This window comes from Anabrus simplex, chromosome 1, assembly GCF_040414725.1.
Source record: "Anabrus simplex isolate iqAnaSimp1 chromosome 1, ASM4041472v1, whole genome shotgun sequence".
NCBI lineage: Eukaryota > Metazoa > Arthropoda > Insecta > Orthoptera > Tettigoniidae > Anabrus > Anabrus simplex.
The window spans coordinates 1,637,825,288-1,637,844,194 of NC_090265.1; the positions used below are offsets into that span (position 1 = coordinate 1,637,825,288).

At 36.4% G+C, this 18,907-nt stretch overlaps 1 protein-coding gene across 1 annotated transcript in view; it reads right to left on the minus strand.

Moving 5' to 3' along the window:
* Positions 1-18,907, minus strand: part of LOC136881409 (dehydrogenase/reductase SDR family member 7) — a 98,495-nt gene that overhangs the window by 26,915 nt on the left and 52,673 nt on the right. Inside the window, exon 5 of the mRNA XM_067154150.2 lies at positions 2,732-2,971. Coding sequence (XP_067010251.1) covers positions 2,732-2,971 — 240 coding nt within the window. The remainder of the gene's footprint in view (positions 1-2,731; positions 2,972-18,907) is intronic.

An 18,907-nucleotide genomic window follows, 5' to 3' on the forward strand; every position in this document is an offset into this window, starting at 1 on the left:
TTGGCTTGTCTAGTGGTATTTTCTGACGTTAACAAAAAGAAGAGGACTCTCAAGTCTAGCTGGTGGAACTCCTCTCAACTGCAACTGATGTATAATACGGAAGTATTTACTTGTCAGCTGTTGCAATTTGTTGTTGTTATGGAGTTTCCCTGCTGGCCCCTTTAGAACCTGTTGTCGCTTGTGTAGCTGGTGGCTGACTGGCTAGAAGACAAAGACGTTTACATAGTTTCTTCTTTTTTTTTTTCCATGTTATTTTAAACAACTTGTCCATTGTCTTCTTTTAGATAAAATTATCTCTAAAGCTGAAGATGTTCCGTATAGAGTAGGCCTTTCCAACTCGAGCACTTAGTGCTGGGGCGCACCAGCGCTGCACTCAGCAGCACCGTTCCCCTCCTTCCCCACCTAACCCATGCTGTGGTCGGTGCATGTGTACGTAAGAGACAGTACATTCATTCTCATTCTCTCTGTATGTGTGTGTCATTCTCAGAAGAATCTATTTGATAGAACAGACAGCGGAGCAGTTAGTTTCTCCTTCGTTAAAAATGTTGTTTAATCCTTCATGGGTGGATTCATATTTTGTTCTCAGTACCGAAGGGAAAGCTCAATGTTTAATTTGTCATGTTATTTTAAGCGTAAAGTCTTCAACCGTTCGACAACACTACCACAATAAACATGTTTCCACCTATGATAACATTGTTGGTGCAGCAAGAACCAAACAAACTGCTAAGTTAAAATCGGAATTGCCAAGTTCTTCAGAGATATGAAATAACTTACTCATTAGGAATTGTTTTACATGAAATTTAGGAGATTTGTTATCGTTTTTTGGTTTTGTATTATTAGGAACTGTTTAGAATTAGACTTGTGCTGCTAAGAAAAAACACCAGGTGAGTTGGCGGCGCGGTTAGGGGTGCTCAGCTGTGAGCTTGCATCTGGGAGATAGTGGGTTTGAACCCCACTGTCGGCAGTGCTGAAGATGGTTTACCGTGGCTTCCCATTTTCAAACCAAGGAAATGCTGGGGCTGTTCCTTAATTAAGGCCATGGCCGCTTCCTTCCCATTCCTAGCCTTTTCCTATCCCACCGTCGCCATAAGACCTATTGCAAAAAAAACACAAAGATAATTATTTTAATTATTTTATCTCCCTGTCCCACAGATACTTTAGCCCAACACTTTAGAAGGCGCAGTTTGAGCATGGTATGGGCTATTGTTGCTCTGAAAATTGCAAAAAGTGGGCGACCCTTTACTGATGGTGAATTTGTAAAAGAATGTTTAATAGACTGCTCTGAAGTACTGTGTCCACACACTGTGGCTCACTTTGAGGCGATAAGCTTGTCAAAACAAACCATCTCTCATCATGTACAGGAACTTATGTTTGTCTACTTATGAAAATCTTGGAGAATCAGACATCGTTACAGATTTTGCACTCTGAACTCAATGCCCGAATCAAAGAAATGAATGATATGGCACCTCAACTTGAAATATTTATGACCCCATTTTCAGCATGCCTTGAAAAATCACCATCATATTTCCAAACAGAGCTGATAAGAATAGAGTGTGACGCAATCCTAAAGGACAGGTACTACCACTACAGCGGTGGTTTAATATAATTTTACAAAGGTGTTCAACCACAAGAATTTCCAAAATTTCAACCAGTTGCCTTAAAATTTATGTCAATGTTCGGTACAACGTATGCATGCGAACAGATTTTTCAATTCTGAATTTAAATAAATGGAGAACTAGGACTTCTCTGTCTGATGGGGACTTAGAGGCTTTACTTAGAATTTCTACTGCCAAATCGATTGTTTCCATTATTGGTAAATTACTTGCTGCAAAACAATGTCAACAATCGACTTAAACTCTAAATGTAGATTAAGGCAAGTGTAAAGTATGTACAGAATAAATTGTGTGTTTATGTGTTCACAGAACTGTCATAAATAATATTGTTTTCATAAGCTGTGCGCTGACTTGATGACCTGTGGTTCTGCCCCTGCCACTTCCCCTCCTTCCCCCCCCCCACCTCAACGGTGCTATAGCACAGCACCAGGGCTGCTGCCGGGGCCGGCCGGGAGCGTGGGAGCACCTCAGTTGGAATCGCTTGATATAGTGGAATGAAACATGTACTAATTAAGTATCATTCTAAATGTGTGTGTGTTTTTGATTTAGACAAAACACTAATAAATGTATTGAAAAGGTGCGCTATCTCTCAATTACAAATAAGGGAGGAGGCACCAGGAATGATGTGGAAGTGGAAACTGCAACCATCTTCTGCTGGCCAATATAAAGAGCAAGCTGGAGATCTGCAGATCAGTCTTGAGTCAGTCACGAGACAGTCAGTTCGTCCTGAGTGACACATTTGGGAGTCTGAGCCATGCTGAGTTCAGATCAGCATGTTAGATGAAGAGTGAACTGCTAAGGGAACAACACTCTGCTGTTGAGGAGCAGGGTTTCAACACACCAGAGGGCAGTGTGTTCAGTCAAGTTTTAGAGTACAAACTATGTGATGTGAAAACCTTATGCTCAAGTGCACTTGCAAATATCTGTAAATAGTAGTTTATCAAATTTAGTTGACTGTAAAATATGTTACCTCTCTGAGTGCCATTTTAGATGACAAACCACAACAACATAAAGGAAGCCGTGGAGGAAAAAAAAAATCATTCTTTACTGATCACCTTCATAACATTGTTCTCTGGCCAGCACTAATAAATGAACCCAAGAACACAAGCCATACTTACATGAATGGCATGTTTGGTTCCAGTGTAGGTGCCTGAAAAGGGAACTCCTAAGACACCAGCTAAACTTGATGTAACAGCAATATGACCTTCTCCCTTTTTCAAAAAGTAGCGAACTGCAATACGAGATAACGAGACAATGCCAAACACGTTCACTTCAAACATTTCTCTGTCCACTTCAGTCTCAATATCTTCCCACATAGCTCTCTGTGATCTTCCAGCATTATTCACTAAAATATCCAACTGAAACAAGAAGAATACAGCAAAAAACACCCTTTAAGTATTACAAAAATTACAGTATATCAAAGGGAATGCATAATAAGATAAACAAAATTACAGATCAGAATCAGGAGAGAGAGAGAGGGGGGGGGGAGCAATAAAAAGAGGAGACAAGGACAGACAAGGGCAAACAACAAAACACAAAAGGGCAAGGTGAATATCTACATCTTCATATAATGACACCTTCAAATAAATGGATGGTGTTATGCATCAATTGACCAAGCGCCAAAATGGAATTTTCTAGATTATTGCACCATCTGGTAGCTAATGGTGTAAACTTTACGTAGGTTATTGTTCGGACTTTTATTCTCAATATGATTTCGCGGCAAATGAATTTTGACCAAACGCCAACCTCTCAATCATTAAACTGAAGTTTTGCATCAAGTGACCAACTACTATTTCTGAGTCTGAATTACGCATCAAATGACCACACGACAAGCTTGCAGTCGCTTGGTCGTGTGATGCTAAATGTAGATTCCCGCGTAACAGATTCTCGCACAGGTTTTCTTCCCTGCGGCATACGCCCAGAACCTAAAATCCTCCGATATGGAAAAATAGAAGTTGGATGAAAAACTGGAAACGTTTTGTTTTGACCTTGAAAAAACACTGCCATTTTCCCGTATCCCCACAAATGTGGTTCTTTACAAGCTCCAGTTGTGGTCAAAGATTCATAGTGGGAAAGATAATAAAGGTCCTTTTTATGTCTGGTTGGAAGGAGAAGCAGGACGAGGGGCTCAGGAGGTTGGATCCTGCTTGTACAAGCATCTCATGGAAAACATGCACAACGCCAAAGAAGCCATACTGTGGTCAGATTCTCAGAATCGTAATATAAAGATTGTTCTACTTCTGTAAACAGTTTTGGAACAACACCCTACCATTGAAAAGATTACCAAATATTTCTATTTCCAGGCCATACCTTCCTCCCTAACGACAGTGACTTTGGAGATGTAGAACGTGCTTTCAAATTTCAGCAGCGCCTCTATACCACCGAAGACTACATAAATGTAATAAAGATGCGCCGAAAGAAGAACCCGCTTGTTGTGCACAGAATGACCGGACCGGATTTTTATAGTACAGTTCATCTGAAGAACCACATTGTACACAGGAAGACAGGAACAAACAGTGAGACGTTGAGAAATAGAGTGGAAGAAAGATAAAACTTTTAGCAATTTCTTCAAAATGCATTTTGATGCACAACGCACTGTTGAAGTGAACATTAAGAAATCTACAGTTGGTCGCAGCTTCAGAATGAAAATGGATCAGGTCTGCTCATTCTGTTATGGTCCAATAGAAAACCAGTTTCAGAAGCAAAACTGAACGACCTGCGCTCTCTCATGGAGCTAATTCCTGGAATAGACGGTGATAGAGATGGGTTTGATTGTGGAAAAATGGATATTGTACTCGAAAATTCTTAAAATTCTGCATTATATTACACTTGGAGGAACTGTGTGTTTATGATGCCTTAATACTATGATCTACCAGTATAATTTCTTTACTACTGTATATTCTAAAATTCATGTTTTTTCTATGTCATGTTGTATGGTGTTATGTATAATTTAATCCTGTACTTAAATAAGCAATACAGTTAGTTAATAAGTACCATATTTTACACTGCACTGAATTTTTAAAAGTCAAATCAATCACTACATGACAAAATTATTTGTTGGTCAAGTGATGCAAAACAAAAAACTAACATAACGGCAACAAAGCATCAAGTGACCAAGCACTATTATCTCAGATTACTACGTTATATTTCAAATATCCCTAAATTGAATACATTAAGAAGAAAATGTATGTTTTTATCTTCATTTTGGTATATAATACCTCAGATTTAACAGGAAATATGAATTAATACAAAGGATTTTGCGTTTGTGTGAATATCTCAAAATCTACTTTTGGCGCTTGGTCAAGTGATGCAAAATACCATCCAAATATTCTCATTATCGATCCCAATTCTTCTACAGCCATTTCTTCTCACCCCCCCCGACAAGCCCACTTCTGCTTCACACCTTCTTCAAGTGGGTGGGCTTCAACGCTCACGGAGGAACTACCTTGATGGATAGTCTTGATATAGCAAGTATGAGATAAGGAGAAATCTGGATAAATATAGAAAATGGAAATCACTAAAAGATCAATACAGATAATAAAATATTAGAAACAAAGGACAGCCACAAAAGGAGAAAAGAAATCCAATTGGTCAATATAAGTTCCTTCCCATTATCTTTACCTTCAAATATTTCAAAAAAACCTGCTCCAGAGTAACACAATATAACGTCAAAATATTTCTTTGATCAGTGTACCAGGCAAGGTATTCACAAACATTTTAGAATAAAGAGTATTAGCAATGTGGAGAGTACACTTGGGTTAAAACCAACGTCAATTCAGACGAAAGAGGGGTGTCAGAACCGAATTTACACATCAAGTAATTGAAAAATGCCACCAGAGAAATAGACAAGTTACATTTATGTTTCTTAAATCTTAAGTAGTCGTATGACAGAGTAACAAGGAAAAATATGTTGACCATATTCTGGGAATATGGGAAAAGGGGCTTAACACTCCTTACGAATACTCCAGAGGTTTGAGCTACTTTTACAATTTCCGGAGAAGATGAGATGCCGAAATTTAGTCCGTGCCAGTAAATTTACCAACAAGAGGCTGACGTATTTGAGCACCTTCATATACCACCGGACTGAGCCAGGATCGAACCTGCCAAGTTGGGGTCAGAAGGTCAGCGTCTCAACCATCTGAGCCACTCAGCCCGGCATAAGAAATTGTTTACCACCACCTCTTCTATCCTGACGGCCAACACTCTGATGGTGAAAACTGTTCCCACCAAAGAGACTCAAACCAGCTAACTTGATCCCTTATTGATCATGGGTACCAGGTAGGCTAACAGGGAAATAATGACACCCTTGCTCCAATCAGCAGGTATCTTGTCACTCTTTCACACTGCATTGAGCACCCTGTGTAGCCACTGTATTCCTGCTGCTTCAATCATGTCCATGTTGAATTTATCGATCCCAGGGGTTTCTCCTTGTGGCATTTTTGTAAGTGCTGCCTCTATTTCTGCCCATGTAATGGGAGGTTCCTCTGTGTAGATTTCAACAGCTAGTTCTTTCTCTCTCTCTGATCTGCTTCTGACCTGTTCCATAGGTGATCAGAATGATTCCTCAGAACCTCTCTGATTTCTTTCCTGGCAATGTTTCCATTGCGATCCTCAATTGCCTTGATGGTTTCAACTGCACTCTTTTGTTTTTGATCACTCTATACAATGGTTTTATATTGCCTCTGCTGTCTTCCTCCAGTTTTTGAGTAAAGTTCTGCCAGCACCTAATCTTCTCCTCTGGAACTACTCTTTTCACTTGCAGATTTTTGTCCCGGTAAACTTGCTCAAGGTGTCTGATATTCTCCTCGTCCCTTACCTGTTCTGACGTGGACTTCTATCGCGTTCCTTTTGTGCTGTGTTCCTTTTCCTTAGTCAGCCTCTCAATCTTTCATTCCACCAAGATGTCTCATTTCACCTTACATTCACACTTGTCTTTCTGCAAACCTCAACTGGTTCTGTTACAAAGGTATTTTTAATTTTGGTCCACTTTACCTTATAGCTCTCTCAATTCATCTGTAGGCAACTATCCTCTTACATAGTCCTGATGATCAGTCCTCTTTCCAATCTGTTGTAGTTCCCACACTTTGATCTTATTATCAATGACTGTCCGTCCCAAATGTATCAGGTAATCTTGTGACTGACTTTTGCTAAACCAACTGTTTTTCACTATCAAACACTTTCTTATGCAGAAGTAAAAGAGATGTTCCCCTTCTAAATTGTGTCTACCTTGACCGTGTGGTTCCATCTCATCCTCATAACCATTCCTGTCTGTCCCGAGCTGTGCATCCAGGTCCCTGAGAGAACTGACCTCTTTTCACTGATGGTCTCTTCTAGGTCTACCAGGAACTTGTTCTTATCATCTTGACTAAAACCCCTCTGAGAAGCATATACCTGCCCCAGCATCAGCTTCCCCTTTATAAGTAAACCATTGCCTTTTTGGTGAATACCATCTCTTTTGCCAATATCAACCCCACTCCATTCCTCATCTCTCTGTTGTTACCATTCCAGTAGAAGGTCTAGTTCTTTGTCAACTCCCTCTTCCCCTTACCTTTCCTTGGTTTGATATTTTCCTTCTCTCCGTGATGTCTACTAACTCTTCAGACTTCAATTTGGTAAGTGCACCATACAAACCATGTAGCTTCACACCACAGTGACACAAAATCAGAGTGAACAAATCCATTTTTTTTAAGATGAACTTGCAATGTTTGCTGCCTTTATCAGAATCACACAGTATTAGAGGAACTGTTGAAAACCAGATAACATATTGAAAGACACTCACTGTTCCAAAATGCTTGATGTGTCTTGTAGTATTGAAAGGTAGAACAAGGATATTGAACTGTTCAGTTTTTCTTAGATATATAGGCCTCTTTAAAATAACCTGGATAATGTTATGTACAAAATACTGTATAACAAAGCTGGTAAATATCTTCCTTTATGTTATAGCAATAAGAAATTTGTCACATTATGTAAGGTATTATTTTCTCTTCGTATTTGAATACCAACTGCATGATGTATGTAAATTGTGATGTCAGTGCTGTAATACAGTAGACAATGAAGTGAGTGATCAATTTACTTCATCACATACATGCAATAAAATAATGTTCTTCCACAGTGACCAGAAAATCCTAGCTTTAAAACGCAAAATCTATATTGTAACCGTAAAAGTTTGTTTCGATGGCTAGCTGACCACAAGACTCGACACAGGGGTGACCGGTCCTTATCTGACTTGTTACAGAGGAGAGGGAAGTAAGATAAGTATAATGGAATGCTAATTTTTTTTTAAGTTTATTCATAAAATAAAGTCAGAATTTAACATCATCTCAGCACAGCAGTTACAATGAGTACTTCTCCTGGGGTTGAACTGGTCCTGATACATTGCGGGGTCGCAATGTTTGCTCATGATGTCACCATCTTCCGAGCCGGTCTCGAATATCTAGAAGGTCTCGAATATCTCGGAGGTCTGGATGGTCTAGGAGCACTCGTGGTCTTGGTTGTAATGCGGCAGTGGGGTATGAAATGGATTCAAAGTAATTGATCTGCATAAATGAGATTATGGTTAATAGCGATCTTTAACGAGTCACAAGCTGCACTCAATAGTCTTCACAGTGGGATTTCACTAATTAATTAGAAGAACACAGTCATTACTGATGGATTAAGCTGAACTCAAAACTAAACTTGTGATGTATTAATCACGTAAAATAAAAGTCACCTTATTAAAGTTAAGTGTGAGAACATTGTCCGAATAACGACATAGAAAACAAGGTATCCTGTTTTAATACTTCACACAACATCAAAGGAAAAACAATAAGTTCCGTGAATTTAGTCCCGTTCACTATCGAAAATGGCAAAAGAAAACACTGTTCTCTCCGGAACCGTCCTGGGTTCGACACAAGTTATTGGGATAATTATGGAATGTTAAATGCACCAGATCATTTAAATACTGTATTGAGTTTATGCTCACTTAAGAATCTGGACACTTGTAAAAGAGAATCAAACTTCGACGACACTGTTAAATATGATTAGTTATATCAGTCATTCGTAACATAGACGTACAGTTTGAAAAATGTTCCAACCCATTTGGTAGAACAACTATGCACTGTGATGCTTCACTACCGTAAATTCAATAACCTGAACAGTCTGAAAATATTGGATTATGTTTCACTACTAGCACACTTTATCATTTGTGAAAATTAAATATAAACTCATGGACAGTTTTGACGTTTCACTGACGATCACATTTCAACACTTTCAGTATTCAATGTAAAGTTAATCACTTTCGTTCTAATACGAACATCAAATTATATTAGCGTAACATCGTATTGGTGAGAAAATGTAAGTTTCAGTCACACTGTTCTCGTAAATGGTAAAACTCCTCAACTGTTCACATTTCAACTAAGGCACAGTTTCTATCACCACACACATGACAGTGAAAAAGTCTTGCAGTGCGTCGTAATACGCGGACTTAAACTTTCGCAATGGGTCAAACTGACGACTTACATTATGAACGCAGAATACCCAACAGCCGGCCATCCGATCTCGGCTGTGGTACAAGGTGAGCTGGCTTGACAAGCAAAATGCCTGCCTTTTTATTCAGTATCCCCAAGAAATAGTAACTGTTAATATCTTCCGTAATTTTCAACAGATCTATTTGAAACTTGGGAATCATGATTATAAAAAATAGGCTACACGGTGATGTAGTTCATTTATTCATATCTTAATTCATTCAGAAGAAATTAATGATGGAAAGGAATTGAACATTCTGTCGTCTGACGTAATATAGCCTTGACCAAGTTCTCCAGTTTGTGACGTCTCACTTCCCCGCTGCTCGCAGCTGACATGCTCACAGGGGAAGCATGCTCGGCAGGTAGCATAACTCAACAACAATAAAGGTGTTTTAATTTAATCCACCTATTCAATACTTTTATTTTCACTTATAGTGGTTACATAAATAGACTCACAGTTAAATGGGACATGTTTCGCCCTCAATTAAGGGCATCTTCAACCAGAAACAATCATCAAGAGTACAACTAATATTAAAAGTGGAAGCTAAAAGTTTAGTCAATTATTAAATTTCGGGACATAAAAATGTAAAAAATGATACAATATATAAAGATGCTAATGGAAACACTGTCAATGATTAAACTATAATCTTGTCGGAGACTAGAACTTCTTCCATTAAAATTCAAATTAAAAGAGTTCAATTAAAATGTTAGTGGAAAACCAAAGTGGTAATAATATAAAGTCAACGACATGAGGGTGTGAACACAAGCATTAACATGATTGTCATAAATACAATATATCCAAGGCCGCTGATGAAATTCGTCAGCAAGAAGTGAGACAGAAGCATCAGTTGAAAAATTGTAAGTGGCCCTTAGCACCGGTAGGTAATATTATTGGCTGAAACCTTGCCAGGAAATGTCAGTAGATACTGAAAATAATGTTTTCTGTAAGAGAAGGAAAAGATGTAATAAGAAGTTGAACGTAAGGAGAGAATTTGGATTACAAAAATTGAAACAGATGAGGACTTACATGTTAGTTGAAAGTTGTTATTTGTTATCTACTGTTGTGTTAGTTGCTGCCCTTCTGTTAGCTCTGAGTCTGGTGTTGTAACTGTGCTGCAGAGGCGGCAGTGAACTTGGAGGGGAAGGAATAGGGGAGTGTGGAAGGGAGGAGAGGATGGGTGGAGTCAATTGTGACGAGGCTGACAAAGGGACGGAGTCAACCATATTGCTGAAAGTAGGCCTAATATCTGTAGGTATGGGAGGAGTATTAGAGTATGAAGAATTAAATATATTAGGTATCCTAAATTTATTCGAACTAACTGACTTTAATCATTTTGGTATTAATTCATATAACATACTTTTACTGTCCGTGGTTTCATTAAGATTCTGTTGCTTATTGTACGTCTGATCTAAATAGATATATAAACTTTCTAATTCGTTCAACATTCTTCCTTTTTCTATGATTCTAATTATTGCTAGGTCTTTCTCTGTGGATTCAAATCTGTGACCAGTCTCCCTCATATGCAAACTTATCGCTGAGTATTTCCTATGTTTTTCTGCGTTAACATGTTCCATGTATCTTGTCATAAAACTTCTCCCAGTCTGTCCAACATATAAAAAATAACACTGAGTACATTTGAGTCTGTATACTCCTGATCCCAAATAATGATTTTTATCGTAATTACAGTAACTTTTTTATGATTAAAGAATATGGACTGGTTAGTATTAGTAGTTCTAAAAGCTATATTAAAATTATGTTTCTTGAATGTGTTAGTAATCTGGTGTATAGCTGGATTATTAAAAGTGAATGTAGCATACTCAGTTTTTGTTTTTTTTGTTTTGTTTTTTTGTTGTTTTTTCTCGTATCAGATTTGTGGATAACTTGTTCTTAATTTTATTGATTAATTTGTTGATCATTTCTATTTTGAAACCATTTTGTTTAGCGAGGTACCTAATATAATTTAATTGTTTCTTCATATTTTTGGGAGATAGAGGGATTCTAAGTGCTCTTTAAATCAGACTGTGAAAAGATGCTTGTTTATGTGAATTCGGGTGTAAAAAAAAATTGTTTATAGTTGTAGGTGATTGTATTGGTTTTCTAAATATTTGAAAATCAAAAGTGTTAACCTTACATGTAATTGTTACATCTAGAAAATTCAATGGGTTATCGACTTCGTCCTCTTTCGTGAGTTTCAAATTAGGTTCGATTTCATTTAACTTATTTAAGATTTCTTGACTATTAGTGACATCTTTGTTTATGATTACAAACGTATCATCTACATATTTCAACCATAAATCAATTCCTTTAATTTTTGCTATTATTTCATTGTGTTCAATTGAATCCATAAATATGTCGGCAAGGATGCCCAATATTGGGTATTCACCCATTGCTAATCCATTCTGTTTATAAATATTATTGTTAAATAAGAAGTAATTATTGTCTAATACAAAATTTAACAATCTAGTGAATTCTTCTACTTCCATTTTACTAAGATTACTGTGTTTACAAATATTATCATGAATTATATTAACAGTTTTATCTGTCAAAATATTCGGGAACATATTCACGTCATACAAACACATCATCTGGTTTGGACGCATGCCAAATTTAAGCAAAATGTCACACAAGTCAATGGAATTTTTTAATGGTTGTTTATTATTAAAAGTGTAATGTCTTTTCAAAAAATTATGAATGTATTTGGAGACCTTATACGTGGGAGAATTTCGACAATTGATAATCAGACGAATCGGAATATCTTTTTTATTGTATTTTGGGCTCTAGTTTCTGGGAGCCTAGGATTCATATTGATAAGTCTTAATTGTTCTTTTTCAGTAGAGAGAGATGTGGATCTTTTACGTAAGGCCTTTAAGTTGCGTTGAATTTTAGCTAACGGATCTTTAGTCACGAATGTGTATTTGTTATTATCAAAAAATCTTCAGTTTTCTTGATATATGTATCTTTATCCATCAAAACGATCGCACCCCCCCTTGTCAGCCTTGGTTACTATAATATTGTCATCTTCAATTTTTGATTTCATGTTTTTTATTGTTTTCTGTTGTTTAGGATCAAAATTGGTATAAATCTCTTTAGCTAATCTGGGTAATCTCTTCTTTAACTCCAATCTTACTTCGTCTATTTATGTAACCACTATAAGTGAAAATAAAAGTATTGAATAGGTGGATTAAATTAAAACACCTTTATTGTTGTTGAACTAAATTTTCAATACGGACCAAAAATGAGATTTATAACATGTAATATGACAGCCAACCAGGCAAAATGTCGATGAAATAAGTTTCTCTATCTGAAAATGAAGATTTGTAAGTCAGTAAATATTTAGCTTTTCTTAAACGATGTCTGAGGCTAATACTGGTACCTACTTTTCTTAAATCAACACAACGTAAAAACATAAGCAGTCCAAGCCATAATATAACCCAAAATAAGGTAAATGAATTATGGCTTAAAAATGAAATCAAGGCATATTACAGGAAGAAATCCAAATTGAATTTGCAATTATATAACGATCACTTAGCGGTGACACAGGATTTAGCCCCGTTAGAATGGCAGTCATTTTATCAACACATGGAACACAAATTAACATACGCACTTAGTAAGAAACAGGATACAGTGAATAAGAAATTGAATCATTTGATAGACACACAAATACGTCACAGTAAACAAGCAAAACAAGAACAAATTAGAGGCCCATCGGACAATGTTACTCCCATGGTAGTTAACTTAATCAAGGTACAATTTACGGAAGGAGAGAATGACCTACTTAAAAGGGGTCCAAAATACAACTGGCCTAATAAAGATAGAGAAATAGACATCATTAACACAGTTGCAGAAGCGGAGGCGAACATATCAAAACTCCCACGCGATGTACAAGACGAAGTAAGATTGGAGTTAAAGAAGAGATTACCCAGATTAGCTAAAGAGATTTATACCAATTTTGATCCTAAACAACAGAAAACAATAAAAAACATGAAATCAAAAATTGAAGATAACAATATTATAGTAACCAAGGCTGACAAGGGGGGTGCGATCGTTTTGATGGATAAAGATACATATATCAAGAAAACTGAAGATTTTTTGATAATAACAAATACACATTCGTGACTAAAGATCCATTAGCTAAAATTCAACGCAACTTAAAGGCCTTACGTAAAAGATCCACATCTCTCTCTACCGAACAAGAAAAATTAAAACTTATCAATATGAATCCTAGGCTCCCAGAAACTAGAGCTTTGCCCAAAATACAATAAAAAAGATATTCCGATTCGTCCGATTATCAATCGCCGAAATTCTCCCACGTATAAGGTCTCCAAATACATTCATAATTTTTGGAAAAGACATTACACTTTTAATAATAAACAACCATTAAGAAATTCCATTGACTTGTGTGACATTTTATTTAAATTTGGCGTGCGTCCAAACCAGATGATGTGTTCGTATGACGTAGTGAATATGTTCCCGAATATTCTGACAGATAAAACTGTTAATATAATTCACGATAATATTTGTAAACACAGTAATCTTAGTAAAATGGAAGTAGAAGAATTCACTAGATTGTTAAATTTCGTATTAGACAATAATTACTTCTTATTTAACAATAATATTTATAAACAGAATGGATTAGCAATGGGTGAATACCCAATATTGGGCATCCTTGCCGACATATTTATGGATTCAATCGAACACAATGAAATAATAGCAAAAATTAAAGGAATTGATTTATGGTTGAAATATGTAGATGATACATTTGTAATCATAAACAAAGATGTCACTAATAGTCAAGAAATCTTAAATAAGTTAAATGAAATCGAACCTAATTTGAAATTCACGAAAGAGGACGAAGTCGATAACTCATTAAATTTTCTAGATGTAACAATTACACGTAAGGTTAACACTTTTGATTTCCAAATATTTAGAAAACCGATACAATCACCTACAACTATAAACAATTTTTCTTTACACCCGAATTCACATAAACAAGCATCTTTTCACAGTCTGATTTATAGAGCACTTACAATCCCTCTATCTCCCAAAAATTTGAAGAAAGAATTAAATTATATTAGGTACCTCGCTAAACAAAATGGTTTCCAAATAGAAATGATAAACAAATTAATCAATAAAATTAAGAACAAGTTATCCACAAATCTGATACCAGAAAAAACAAAAAAACTGAGTATGCTACATTCACTTTTAATAATCCAGCTATACACCAGATTACTAACATATTCAAGAAACATAATTTTAATATAGCTTTTAGAACTACAATACTAACCAGTCCATATTCTTTAAACATAAAAAAGTTAATTGCGATAAAAATTATTATTTCGGATCAGGAGTATACAGACTCAAATGTACTCAGTGTAATTTTTCATATGTTGGACAGACTGGGAGAAGTTTTATGACAAGACTAGCTGATGTACCCGTGCTTCACTACGGAATTCTAGGTTAGGTAGTGTAAACGTTGTGAGCAAGATTGTATTAAGTTGCATAGCTCTTAAAGTTGCCCTAGAAGCACGACGGGCAAGTCACCAACGTCTTTTCTTATATGAAGACTGGGTTAGGGAATTTTAATTGTAATGGTAGGCCAGCTTGCCTACCATCAGTCACAATCAGGTTGGGGAGTTTTCATTATAATGGCAGACACTCACTCTCCGCCTGCCTGTATAGATTCTCAGAAAGACTCTCTTAGTGGTTTTCCCAACTGAAATGAACATGTGTCATTACAATGACATCAGCAGGAATGGCGTGATTAAAAACAATGCCTTCATATGAAATAGTCGATCAAATGAAAAACCACACATTTTCTCACTTTTAACGAACAGTACTATGCTGCCAAACTAACAGTCCAAAGCTACAGAGCTGGAATGACCAAGATTCAGACATCCATGATCCGTGAACAATCTTCGTCCTTTTTTCGGCGGGGGGAGGGGGGTTTCAAATAGTGGATAATCCCAGGGCAAAAACTATGCCCGTTTACTTATATGTTTCCTGGGAGTACCCGATGAGTCGGAAAATCTCAATTCACCACACTGGCGGGGGAAAGAACTGTCTGACGTGGAGGCAATTTTTCCTCCAAGCCAGAAAAGGAACCACATCTTCGCTGCTAATTTGGAATAAAATTAATGTAGATTTCATGAAAATGAAGAGGAAGAAGCTTTTCCTCAGAAACGGCTCTTTTCAGGGTTGAATTTTGAGTTATTTAGTGAATTGTGGTACTATAATTTGGAATAGGGCTAAATTGTAATTCCAGACCAGTTCATACTTCTACTCCTACTACTAATAACTGAGCCACTGACTTAAGTGCGTACACTGCTCATTCAAAACAGCGCGTCAGAGTAGGTATCGAATAGTTGGCATACTATGATGTACCAGTGTGTTATGTACCAGCAGTATCAGAAAATGTATGAACCAGAGGATTGGCATGCTAAAGAAGAAGGTTATCTAACTCTTCAGTTATTTCCCGCCAATATTCAGTAAGGCTGTTATACTCGGTACGCAGCAGTAATCCGATCTATCGGAGTTGAGCGGCAGCATAAGAGACAAAGAACATTACAACAAACAACGGTCAGTGTAATGTTATTGTTGATCTATGTTACGCGCTTTCGATATTGTAGGCCTTCACATTATTAATTGTCTTCCGGTTCTGAAATACCACTCTTATCATAGTCGGTACGGTAAAACTGAATAAAACATAAATTATATTCTCTATAACTTTTGTTATGTAGTACTTTTCCATAGGACCAAGAACGTAGGTAAGCTATTTAAAAGTTAAATTTTAGATGCCTTCCCCTAAACTACCATTTCACCCAGGGTGAATAACATTGTCTATAGCTTAAACTGTAGTTTATTATTCCCCGAATCTATATACCGATTTTCATTAAATTCTGTTTACCCATTTTGTCGGGGCTCGGCGTTGATATGGACTTAGCAACAAAAATCCAAATTCATGAATATCTGTGTTATCATAGCCGGTACGGTATAAATGCATAAGACGTAAATGATCAGAAATTTAATTCTATATAACTTTAGTTATGTAGTATTTATCGATATGACCACTAATAATATAAATATTTCAGAATTGAATTTTAGGCCTTCCCCTAAACTACCATTTCACTCAGCGTGAATAAAATAATTTATAGCCTAGATTGTAGCGGTTCACCCCCCGACTCTACAAACCGATTTTTATTAAATTCTCTTCAGCCGTTTTCTCGTGATGCGTGTACATACATACATACATACATACATACATACAGACAGACAGACAGAAATTACGGAAAAGTAAAAACTGCATTTTCTTGTTACTGTGGACATGACCGATACAGAAATACCATTCTTTTCAAATTCTGAGCAATGTACAGACAAAATTCTTATTTTATATATATAGATATATGGAACATGTTAACGCAGAAAAACATAGGAAATACTCAGCGATGAGTTTGCATATGAGGGAGACTGGTCACAGATTTGAATCCACAGAGAAAGACCTAGCAATAATTAGAATCATAGAAAAAGAAAGAATGTTGAATGATTTAGAAAGTTTATATATCTATTTAGATCAGACGTACAATAAGCAACAGAATCTTAATGAAACCACGAACAGTAAATGTATGTTATATGAATTAATACCAAAATGATTAAAGTCAGTTAGTTCAAATAAATTTAGGATACCTAATATATTTAATTCTTCATACTCTAATACTCCTCCCATACCTACAGATATTAGGCCTACTTCCAGCAATACGGTTGACTCCGCCCCTTTGTCAGCCTCGTCACAATTGACTCCACCCATCCTCTCCTCCCTTCCACATTCTCCTACTTCTTCCCCTCCGAGTTCACTGCCGCCTCTGCAGCACAGTTACAACACCAGACTCAGAGCTAACAGAAGGGCAGCAACTAACACAACAGTAGATAACAAATAACAAACTTTCAACTAACATGTAAGTCCTCATCTGTTTCAATTTTTGTAATCCGAATTCTCTCCTTACGTTCAACTTCTTATTACATCTTTTCCTTCTCTTACAGAAAACATTATTTTCAGTATCTACTGACATTTCCTGGCAAGGTTTCAGCCAATAATATTACCTACCGGTGCTAAGGGCCACTTACAATTTTTCAACTGATGCTTCTGCCTCACTTCTTGCTGACGAATTTCATCAGCGGCCTTGGATATATTGTATTTATGACAATCATGTTAATGCTTGTGTTCACACCCTCATGTCGTTGACTTTATATTATTACCACTTTGGTTTTCCACTAACATTTTAAATGAACTCTTTTAATTTGAATTTTAATGGAAGAAGTTCTAGTCTCCGACAAGATTATAGTTTAATCATTGACAGTGTTTCCATTAGCATCTTTATATATTGTATCATTTTTTACATTTTTATGTCCCGAAATTTAATAACTGACTAAACTTTTAGCTTCCACTTTTAATATTAGTTGTACTCTTGATGATTGTTTCTGGCTGAAGATGCCCTTAATTGAGGGCGAAACATGTCCCATTTAACTGTGAGTATTTATGTAACCACTATAAGTGAAAATAAAAGTATTGAATAGGTGGATTAAATTAAAACGCCTTTATTGTTGTTGAACTGTAAATTTTCAATACGGACCAAAAATGAGATTTATAACATGTAATAGGTAGCATAACTCCACACACATTGGGAACTTTAACTTAGAACCGTGTTACGGGTATAATATATATAAAACCCCTAATTCAGTCTGTCATTCACAGCGATATTCAGAAAACAAGAAGGTTTCAACAGCTGTAATTGGTACCAGTTAGAGATTGTTAAGTCTTCTTTACAAGAAAAATACAATGAACCTCTCACAACCACGACTTCTGTACTTTTTTAAAGAAAAATATGTTTCTATCAGTGAAGTCGTCACATATTCACCATGATGACATTGGTACACATTTATATCTATTGGCATGATGTTGAACTGCATACATCCTGGCTTCTATTGCCTTCCAGAGATATTTGAGAGACTTAAACTGGTTCCAGTTATGGGTTACAAGAGCAATACAATGATGACCATCATACTTGAACTGTTCAGTGAAAAATACTTTCTTTCCATTCTGAGGTTTATGTCTATTGATAAGTCCAAGATACAACATCTCACCTGAAGGCTATGGTCGTTTACATGTCAATTCCATGTGGTTTTACACCGTGGTTGGCCGGTTCGAGTCCCGTTCATTGAAAATATTTTTACCATCAGAATGTTGGCCGGCAGGGGAGGGGAGGTGGTGTTATAGAATTTCTAATCACTAGAATGCATGTCAAAAGCCTAGATTAAATTCCAAAACTTTCCACAGTGCTCATATGGAGGGAAGGCATTTGATGCTGTTGATGGTGATTCGTTTTGGACAGTTGCATGTAGCTTTCTCACTAGTACACAGATCCTAGACGTCAAAGTACAACTCCAAGCTACAACTGCACCCAATATGGCGTGTAAGGAAATACTACAATACATGTTTCGATCCCATTCGAATGCCGTATAAAATCTGGAAAGTGTAACTTAAGATATATTAATAGTCCATTTAGTATCTGAGAGGAGAGAGAAAATCCACAAGGGATAGCTGCCCTAGAACAAGGGGTACCATAGAGTAACAGCATCAAATAGATAGTAATTTTTGCATTATTTATCTTACGATAAAATGAGCTTACATGAGCTTACAGACTAGTTGTTAATTATAAAACACCTGTTTTTTGTTGTTGTAGATAAAAATGTTTATGGGAGTTTATTGTGTATGATAATTTGATTTAATATTGAATTTT